This window comes from Emiliania huxleyi, assembly GCF_000372725.1.
Source record: "Emiliania huxleyi CCMP1516 chromosome Unknown EMIHUscaffold_156, whole genome shotgun sequence".
NCBI lineage: Eukaryota > Haptophyta > Isochrysidales > Noelaerhabdaceae > Emiliania > Emiliania huxleyi.
In genome coordinates, this window is record NW_005201025.1 from 199269 (window position 1) to 209665 (window position 10397).

The 10397-nt window shown below is 66.0% G+C and overlaps 1 protein-coding gene across 1 annotated transcript; it reads right to left on the reverse strand.

Moving 5' to 3' along the window:
* Positions 1 to 2403: 2403 nt before the first annotated feature.
* On the reverse strand, positions 2404 to 4185 carry EMIHUDRAFT_441542 (hypothetical protein). The gene is made up of 6 exons (XM_005785962.1): positions 3998 to 4185; positions 3295 to 3884; positions 3162 to 3225; positions 3024 to 3091; positions 2810 to 2947; positions 2404 to 2734 (listed from the first exon to the last, which is right to left on the reverse strand). Exons 1-6 carry the CDS (start codon positions 4118 to 4120, stop codon positions 2521 to 2523), a joined length of 1197 nt encoding a protein of 398 aa, XP_005786019.1. The 5' UTR covers positions 4121 to 4185; the 3' UTR covers positions 2404 to 2520.
* Between the last annotated feature and the right edge of the window lie 6212 nt (positions 4186 to 10397).

The following is a 10397-nucleotide window of genomic DNA, read 5'->3' on the forward strand; positions in this document are numbered from 1 at the left end:
GCAGTTTATTCGCAATATATCGACGAGTTCGAGAGAGCCACAGGCTTTCGCTCGGGAGGGATTGAGTGCGTCGCGACGGACTTCAGGCTACACCTGAAAATCTGACGGTTCTCGCTCCCCATCGAGCTCTTCTTGCCGCACGGCTCTTCTGTGTGCCGGCACAGAGCTCCGTGCAAGCCTTCCAGCGTGATAGGAACGAGTGTATCGCTTTGACGGATCGACCGTGCTTGTTATCCACATCGATGTGACGCACACAGTGACACTTCAGACGACACACATTCTCCCACCCGCCGGGACGCAAAACGCTCTCGACGAGAGCCACAAGAAGGCGGCCACACAGCAAGCCACTCGTCGGACAGACGTGCTCGCTCGATGCCGGCGAGCGCATGGCGCACGCCTTGGACGGTGGCGAAGCCAAAAACACCGGCAGTGGCCGTCCGCTGGCGTGAGCGGCGGCGGTCGAGACCTCACCCTTCGCGCCGACGACCCAACCTCACGCGGAACAACCCAACCCAACCACAACCCAACCCAACACGAAACAACCCAACTCAGAGCACGATTCTCAAATTGGGCCCTCTGACTGCACTCCAAGTGCTCCAAGAACCGCCGTCACCCCCTCGCACGACGACACTAACAAAGGTACACCACGGGAGCCGCCTAAGCGACTCCTGCGAGGACGGCGAGCGGGCTCGTGCTCGGTGCGGCGGCAGCCGGCTCGCTCGCTTGCCCTCTCACCGACGAGCGCGGGCAGACGGCGCTGCTGCGCGCCGTCAAGGCGGAGTTCTCTGCCTCCTGCGCGCTCCTCCTCGCCGACCCTCCCGTCGATGGGTACGCCGACCTCGGCGCGGCCGCTGGCGTCGACGGCGGGACGGGGCCGCCGCCTCTGCGCGTCTCGCCCTTGCACGCGGCCGTCGCGCGCGGCCTCCCCTCGATTGTTGCGATGCTGCTCTCGAGCAGAGCGACGGCGGCGGTCGTCGCACGCGGCTCCTCGCGCGAGGCGTGGGACCGCACCCCGCTCGGCCTCGCCGCGGCCCTCGGCCAGGTGGACTGTGTGCGCGAGCTGTGCTCCTCCAGCGGCGTCGCCACTCTCAACGCGGCGCCCGCCTCGCGGCCGCACTGGACACCGCTGCATGAGGCCGTCTGGGCGGTCCGCACTCACGTCGTCGTCGAGCTGCTGGGCCTCGAGGGCTTGGACGCGACCGCGGGCGACGAGAGCGGCTCCTCGCCCCTCCACGCCGCCGTTCGGTGGGCCGATAGCAGCGACCCGTCCAGTGTCGCTCTTTTCGGGCCGGGCTTCTTAAGCCGGCCTCTGGGCGTCAGCGCGAGCAGCATGGACTCCGCCACTGCCGTGTTGGAGCTGCTGCTCGATCACTGGCGCGAGCGAGGCCACTCCCTCGACCTCGAGGACTGCGCGGGATGCACGCCGTTGTGCTACGCGGCGGCGGCGGCTGCTGCAGCCGCCGCTTCTGGCTCCGCCGCTGGGTCCCCTTGCTGCGGTGGCGAGGGGGAGGGCGCCGGTGCTTCGCTCGAGCCATTGCGGAAGAGGGTGTCAGCGCTGCTGCGGCACCGCGCCGCCGCAGCTGGTCTGGGCGACGCTTTGCGTCCCGACGGCTTTGTGCCGCTTGCCCGCCTCTGCGCGTCCTTGGGGGCGAGTGAGAGGTCGGTCCGCACCGTCGTCGCGACCGACGCCAAGCAGCGCTTCGCGATCCGCGAGGACGGCGGCGCACCGCTCATCCGAGCCAACTGGGGGCACACGATGGCGGCGATCGACGCCTCGCGCCTGTGCCCGCCCAGCCTCATGCCACCGCTCGACGAGGACGAGCTCGCGCGGCTCTCTGCGGTCCTCACGGCTGCTCGTCGGAGACGCCGCATTGCGAGTGGGCGCTCATGCTGCTCCGCCGCGGCGCTCGCGGCTGCGCGCGCCATGCAGCCGCTCCCTTCATCGTGCGGCTCCGCGAGCGGAGCGGCGGCCCGGTCGCTTCATCGTGCGGCTGCGCGTGCCCGCCGCGGTTTGCGCCGAGGATCGACCGCCGCCCGCCGATCGTGGAGCCAAAGGGCGGGCCGACGGCGGCGCGCCCACCGTCGCCCCTCTGCCTGTCGCTGGGAGCGCCTGGAACTTTGAGCACAGCTCTGTCGGTTACGTGAGCGACAGCGAGTACGTGGGTGTTTTAGCGCGGAGTACGAGAGTCACATTTTAAACGTCAGCAGTTTTTTATATGTGACACGCCGCGTCGCGCGTGCTCACGCAGGACGCAGCTAGTAGCTAGACACTCAATCTATGGCGACCGGTGGAAAAGCCGGCGCCAATTGCGCATTTAAGGGGCGTGGACCGCCGTGCGAGTGGGGAGCCGCCCCAGCCTGCGTCGCACCCACCACCAGCGGCGGCCTCGCCGGCTACCCTCCCTGCCCCTCGGCACCGTCCGCCGCCGCCAGAGCCGGCGCCAGAGCGGCCGCGGCGTGCTCGAGGAGGGCGAGGAGGGCGACGAGGGAAATGGACGTACAGGACTGAAAGTACTCGTCTCAAAGATGCTGATTGCTAGAACTGCCGTCTGGTGCAATTTCGACCACGGTTGGGTGGGCAGCCTCGCTCTCGCACTGCGCCACGGCCTCCTGTACCAGCGAATCGAGCTCTCGCAGCTTGTACAACTGCAGCTCCTTGTCGGCCTGGTTCGTGACGGTCACATCCGGGCTCGCGAGCGTGTCGATCGCCTCGTCCACGCTGCGACTCGCCCACCTATGCGGTAGGTTGTCAATGCGGAAGTGACAGACGAGGGCCTGGGCTTCCGCAGGTCTTCAGAGCGGCGTTCACATCATGATGAGCTCGGACGCCATGCCCTCCGTGGCCTGGTGGATAGGGACGACGGTGCAGCGCCGCTCTGCGGCGGGCGCCGGCCCGAGGCCGCCTCCTGAGGCCGCCTGCATGCTGCACCACGCCTCGAATTGCGTCCTAGAGCGTGGAGAGGAGGGCGAGAAACGGTCTAGAGAGGCGAAGAGTGGGAAAGTTGGCCGTGGAGCGCGCGCACCAGAAGCGGGAGAGGTAAGAGAGCTCCTGCAGAATGAGGACGGAGCAGCCGAGGTACAGCAGGTTGACCTACGGAGACACGCTGCGAAATGGTATTGCTGCTCGCAAGAGCAGGCCTATACGCAAGAGCAAGGCGAACATTCTGCAGCATCCTCTTGAAGTCGACTTTCTCGGTCGGAGTTCGATTGCCCTGCGGCATGCACCTGTTGGGGGAGGGCGGAGGGTTGCATATACGTGGGGGCGATGCCACGCGATCGCATGGGGCAGCTCACCAGTAGTCGTACCAGACGAAGCTCACCTCGAGGCCGGCCGGGCTCTGAAGGTACTCGCGGATCGCCCGCAGCTGGGCGCCGCTCGCGTCGGGTGCGTCGGGCTGCTCCCAGCGGTGGCTCACGGCGAGGATGCTGCCTCGGTACGCGTGGCGGCCATATGCGAGGTGCCGCTTGAGCACTCGCCGCTGGATCCACTCCGGGTGCGCTGCCTGCATCTCCTGCAGCCGCGGCAGCGTTGTCTTGTAGCCAGCCTCTTCGAACTGCCCGGAGCGGATCACGTCTGCGTCGAGGAAGAGGAAGGTGCACTGCACGCCTTGCATCTCCAGCGCGGCGTCTGCGAGCGCGCGATTTGTCTCCTCTAGCACCTGGTTGCGCTCGCGCCGCCGCTTGGCAGCGATGGCGCCGATCACGGCTGCGAGCACGACAAAGAGACAGGTCGTGCCAAAGGTGAAAATGAGCATGGTGATCGCAATCCAATCGTCACTGCTGAAGCCAAAGAGGGCGATGGCCTCGGAGCGATCCTCGATGCCGAGGAAGATGGAGCACCAGCCAGCCAAGACGAAGTTGGCGAGGAGCACAAGATTTGTTGCCTGCGCGAAGGGGGGAGGGGGGGGGGGGGGTCGAGTGAAGGGGTATTCATGAGCGTGTGAACACCGTCGGCAAGCGTGTCTGTGGTTTTCGTAGCAAGTAACGGTTTTCGAACCACGGCCAGCGCATAGTCCTCAAACTTTCGATACGGTTGCGTTGCCGCAAGCGCCGTCAAGTAGCAGGAAGAGAGCAGGACCGCCACCACGAGTCGAAGAAAGGCGCGCTCCTCAGGGATCATCAGCACAATGCCGTTGAGAATCAGCTTGCGCGACAGCTCCAGCGCTTCCCACCAGAAGAAGGTCGTGGTGTACTCCTGGTGTAGGAACGCCGTGGCCCGCGTCAGCGGGGACGAGATCTTGGCACGCAGCGGCTTGTAGCAAGCAGTGAGCAGCGAAATGTACAGGATCAGTGAGCCACCCACCCATACGCTGGAGAAAACGCCAGCGCGTTCGATGTTGGACCTGTAGGCATCGGTGTTGCACTCGATGCTCGGGTCACGGCGCAAGTAGCTGATCATGTTGTCGTCCTGCCCGGGATCATCATACGCCTGCGTGGGAAGAGGGGTTGAGAAGACATCGAGTTGGCATGGGAGCGGGGGCAGGGTCGCCTGGCACAGCCACGCGCCAAAGATCCACGCGTTGACCCCCGGCACAAGTAGGAAGACGAGCACAAGGCTGACTGGCAGAAACTCGAGGAGGCCGAGTCTCGCCTCGCTCAGCCAGAGCTTCTGGTGTGGCGGGGGCGCGACGTGCCAGCGATAAGCTCGCAGCCCGACTCCCGTGAGCAAGAGCAACGCTATGAGACACACGGGAAGGAGCGTGACGGCGACGAGCTGGGGTCCACATTGGACCGGGAGAAAAGCCTTGGCCCAGTTGAGCGAAACCCAGTCGTTGAGCTTGTAGGTTGGTGACGTGAACTCTTCCGGGAGCCGCGCTGAGTAGGTGACGTCAAGAACCAGCGCTACTTGATAGAACCCGAGCAGGATCTTGAGCTTTGCCGTAAGGCTGAACGTGGCGAATGCGGCGACTGCGCGGTCGGCGAAGCGGAGAAGAGGGCCGATGCATGGCTTGCGTCGCAACATTGTCGTTGAGTAGACCCACCCCGCGATGGCGCACGAGACAAAAAGGCCAACGAAGAGGGCGGCGATGTTGCCCACCATCACCCCGACTGAGGGACACTTCTCGCAAGTGCCGCTATCACTTAGGTGGCTGTTATTGGCGCAAAGCTGGCACTCGGGGCCGGTGAAACCTGCTGCGCAGTAGCCATCGCCGTTCTTTCCCGCCTCGGAGCCGCCGACGCACCGCCTATTTCCCGCCCCCCCAAAGTCGCGGCACTTGTAAAGCACGGCACTCTTGTCACTAGCGCGCCAAAAGCCCGGGAGAAGATCGATGGTTTCGATGGTGCTGTTGGCTGCACATTCGGCGTTGTTTGGGCAGCTTCTGCACTGCGGCTCGCCATCGTTATTCGTGTCGATTAAGTAATAGCCGTCTGTGCAAAATGGACACGTTACGCTGCCGTCAGTGCTGGAAAGAGGATGCTTGCACAATCTGCACTCCGACTCAGACGTGCTGTAGAAGCCCGGTCGGCACTTGATGCATTCCTTCGCGCCAGGACCGTCTGTCGACCAGCCCTCAGGGCACGCCAAGCAGAATCCCTGGCCGCTGGCGTTCGAGTACGTCCCGGCTCTGCACGGTCGGCAAGTCGCCGCGCTGGTTTGCGCAGTGTCGCCCGAGTAGGTGCCGGCAGGGCAGTCGTCACAGGCCTCAGCCGAGGCGAGGCCAGACTTGTTCGACCACGTCCCGACCGGGCATCTCTTGCAAAGGCCGAAGTCGACCGCGCCGCTGTAGGTGCCCGGGTCGCACTTGGTGCACCTCGAGGCGCCAACCGGCGACGACTCGCCAGGAGGACAGGTTTCACACTGCCCGGAGCCGGCCGCCGAGTAGGTCCCAGCGCGGCAGGGCTTGCATGCATCGCTGCTGTTGCTACCCGTGGCCGCTCCAAAGGTGCCGGCAGGGCAGTCGTCACAGGCCTCGGCCGACGCGAGGCCAGACTTGTTCGACCACGTCCCGACCGGGCATCTCTTGCAAAGGCCGAAGTCGACCGCGCCGCTGTAGGTGCCCGGGTCGCACTTGGTGCACCTCGAGGCGCCAACCGGCGACGACTCGCCAGGAGGACAAGTGTCGCACTGCCCGGAGCCGGCCGCCGAGTAAGTCCCAGCGCGGCAGGGCTCACAGGCGTCCGAGCTGTTCTCGCCCGTCGATGACCCGAAGCTGCCGGCGGCGCAGGGCGTGCAGTCGCCGGCCGAGGCGAGGCCAGGCTTGTTCGACCACGTCCCGACCGGGCAGCGCTTGCAAATGCCAAAGTCGTCGGCGCCGCTGTAGGTGCCCGGCGCGCACTCGTGGCACTCGGACGCGCCGGACTCGGAGGACGAGCCCTCGCCACACGCCAAGCAGAATCCCTGGCCGCTGGCGTTCGAGTACGTCCCGGCTCTGCACGGTCGGCAAGTCGATTCATCCTGCGCGCCAATCGCCACGCTGAATGTGCCAGCAGGACAAGACGTGCAGTTTCTCGTCGAGCCGAGCCTGCCGCCGGGGCCGTACGTGCCGGGGCCGCACTCGACGCAGTTCGGGACAGCTGTCGTCCACCTCAGTGAGACGACGAGCATGGACGTCAGCAGGGAGATGTCCTTCATGTTTGCGTAGGAGCCGAGCACGAGAAATCAGCTCGCCGGTGAAGGCAGTGGGGGGCGCCCAGTAGGGCGCCGGCACCCCAGCGTAGAGGGCCTCGTGTAGCCCTCCCTTTGGTATCAATAAATCAGCTTCACAAGAGTAGATTTAGTGCACACACACAACAGAGATTTTTCTTTTTCTTTTGAGCTGGGTGTGCCGCCGCGCGGCGCTCGCGCGGCGGGCGGCGGTGTGGGTGTGTGTGTGTGTGTGGGGGGGGGGGGGGTCGGGGGCGCGCAGGACAGAGGCTCGACGATCATCGGCTCGCCGAGGGGGGAACGAGGAGGGGGGATGGGCGGTCGGCGTCGGGGTAGAAGCAACAGGGCGTACGGGGTAGCCGTCACTTTCCTGCCTCAAAAGGGCGGGGCTGTCCCGGAAAGTGAGAGACGCCGGGCAGCGTGGCGCATCATCGAAACCTCCCATACGTATTCGTGGCTCCTCCTTCGCTGTCCCATCTCCTCATCTCTTTCCCACCCAGGCGGGTCGGGGGTCGGGGGGGCGGCGGGGGGGTGCTGGGTGCGGTGCGGTGCGTGCAATCGTGTGTTTGGCGTCATGTTGTGTGTGCCTTCGCTTGTTTCTATTAACAACGAAGTCTAGCTCAAAAGAACAAGGAGCCCCGCGCGCCATCACGCTCCTCTAAATTTATGGTTGACCGCGTGCCGGCCAACATTCCGGCGACTGCGCGTGGATGGAGCAAAACGGCGTGCGTGGGGCACTTGGGAGAGGCGCGATCTTGCAGAAACATTGTCATTGCTAGGTTCAGGTTGAGGCGTGACATTTGGGTACAAGGCCAACCGACCATGTGCATCAAGAAGCGCTGCAGCTCCTAGTGGCAGGCAACCGCGGCACACGCTCGGCAGGGTATCGCGTCTCGCTCGGGCGGTGCGGCCGACGCGGCGCCGCGCCTGCTCGGAGCAATCGTAGCCTCGGTCGCCGCCGCTCGCGGGCACAAACATCTTGAGCAAAAGGAATCGACGCGATGTACAAATCGACGCAGACGAGAGCAGGGCAGACCCGGGGACTGGGGAGCCGGAGCAGACGGCGTCGGCCGCCGAGGGAACGTTGGGAAGAGGCACGAGGAGGGCGGCGACCTCAACCGACTATGGAGGGCCCGTCAGCAGACGACGCAGGGCAGACGACGGTGAGGCGGAGCAGTCGCGCAGGGCGAGACGAGGGGCAGGACTTTGCGGAGATCAGCAGGAGGATGTACGAAAAGATTAGGAGCACGCGGGACCCGAGGGACCATGTGGAAGACGGCTAGTAAGTGCTAGTCCCCCATCGGGAGGACGACCCCGGCTAGTCGCCGACCACACCCACAAAGAACCCTGCACAAAGATCGCACGAGCGGGGACCTGTTCCTTTTTACCCATCTCACAGTACACAGAGTAGAGGTGTCCGTTTTTATTTATTTGTCTATGGCGCGCTCTGGGCGCCGCGCGCGCCGCATGCGCCTTGCGCGGGGGTAAACCGGTACCACGCTGATCGCTGTATTTTACGCTTACGCGGGTTCGCGGCTCTCCTTTAGAGTTTAGTCTCAGTTTGGTGGGGGGTGGGTCGAGCTAAACAACGGGTGGAGAAACACACGGGCGAGGAGGGGAGGAGGTGGGAGCAAGAGCAAGCCGACGGCATGCGCCAGCGGCTGCCGCTGCGGCGGGTGGCGCGCATCTAGAACGGGTTCCAGCCCGACCCCATCGAATTCCACCCCTTTCGCTCGAAAATCTCCTCGCTGGCGCTCGCCTTGCGGAATCCCGTCTCCTTGGCCGCCCGCGACGCCGCCCTCGCCGACCGCGTCTCGGCATTTGCGGGCCGCTCGCCGCGAGGCAGCGGCGGCGGCGTCAGCTCGAGCTCGCCAACCTCCGAGTTGAGGTTGCGCGACGGCCGGACTCCTAGCCCGGCCCACTTTGCCTCGTGCGCCTGCAACGGTGTGAAGACCACGGCGTGAATACACCGAGGTCGGGGTGGGAAGACGATCTCGGGCGGTGATCTCGGCGCGCGAGATTCGACTACCTCGGCGCCATCTCGGCGCCATCTCGGCTCTCTCTGCGCGCCATGATCTCCGCTAGCGAGGGGAGCATCGTGGCGATGCGGCCGTTGAAGGGCGCGAGGTCGCGCAACGTCCAGCCCTGCCTCAGCAGGTGGAGGCGGATGCGCAACGCAACCTCCCCGCCGAGCCTCCTCTGGCACGCGTCGAACATCGTGCTGATCAGCGCCGTGTCGGGCCGGATGCCGCGCGCGTGCATCTCTGCCCACAGATGCAGCGCGCGCACCGCCGCCTGCGAGGTGTCCCTCGCAACCAGCGGGTTGATGAGTGTGGCAAAGGTCACCTAAGGTAAGGTAAGGTAAGGTAAGGTGAGGTAAGGGAAACGTCTCCGCACACACAAAGTGGTGGGGCAAGGGGGGGCGACCCTCGCATCTCCACGCCCGGGACACGGGCGGGAGCCCTCGCACGGCATTCAAAGTGCAAGCACCGGCCCGGTGCACGTGGCTCGTGGGTGCGCAGCCTGCCCCTCCCTCCCGACAAACCGACTCACCTTGTCGATGGTCGCGTTCAGGAGCGGGGAGCGCTTCGCCTCTTGGAACGCCTGCAGCGCCTGCGTCAGCTGGCCGCACCGCGCGCACGCGTCGATCCACGAGTTGAGCGCGACGGCGTCCACCTGAGACGGTGGGGAGATCGGGGGAGATAGGGGGAGAAAGGGATCCACGAGTTGCGCGACGGCGTTCACCTCGAGATATGGGGAGATATGGGGAGATGTGGGGAGATGCGGACGCCTGGTTCGCCGCGCTGAGCAGCTCCCACATGCGTCGCGCCTGCAGGAAACGTCCAGGAAGGGTCCAGGAAAGGTCCGGGAAAGGTCCAGGAAAGGGCAGCTCCCACAATGCGGCGCGCCTGCGGCAGCTGCCGCGCCCGCCCGTATCCGGCGAGCAAGATGGAGAGCGAATACGCGTCCGGGGGCGCCGCGCGATGCCCGTCCATCGCGTTGAGCACCCGCCGCGCCGTCTCCAGGTCGCCCACGTCCACCAGCGCCGCGAGGAGCGCGTTGCATACGCGCGTCGGCACCCGCCGCCGCGCGCCGCCGCCGCCGCGCGCAGCGACGGCGGCCGCCGCAAGGCCGGCGAAGCGGCGCGCGGCGTCGATTGTGAGGGAGCGGCTGCGGCGGTGGGGCGGCATGCCCCCCACCAAGGACGCTCGCGGCCCAGTCGCCGCCATCAGCGCGCCCTGCCGCTGGACCGTGTACCGAACCACCTATGAGACCAAACCCTGGCTCCGCACCGCCCACCGCACGAGGCTTGGAGGCTTGGAGGCTCGGAGGGACAAGCAAGCCACCCGACTGCTCCCCAGGGTGACCTCTGGCAAGCGAGATGGGAACACCGCCAGGGGGGGGGGGTACGGGGGGGCGGGGGGGCGTACTGTCATGAGTCCTCCCAGAGGATGCCAGGGACCAATGATGTGTACTACCGACCACCTCGGTCAAGTCCGGGCGCGGAGGCTTGCACAACCCCACAATCATCGCGCACTCCACGTCGTGCAGGAAAGACGCGCTGTCGGTGACCCGCCAATCGCCGCCGCCCCTACCGCCACCGCCGCCGCCGCCGCCGCTGCCGCCGCCGTCGCGGCCGCCGCCGCGGCCTGGGGCCGTCGCCCCATCGCGAAGCAACTGCCCCACGTGCTGCGCGGCCTAGCGTTGCCGCGCTCGAAGCAAGCCGTGAGCAAGGGGGTTGCGGTGAACGAATTCGGCTGCACGCCCGCACGCACCTACAGGGGCGAACGAAGGCGGCGGTATGCCCGGC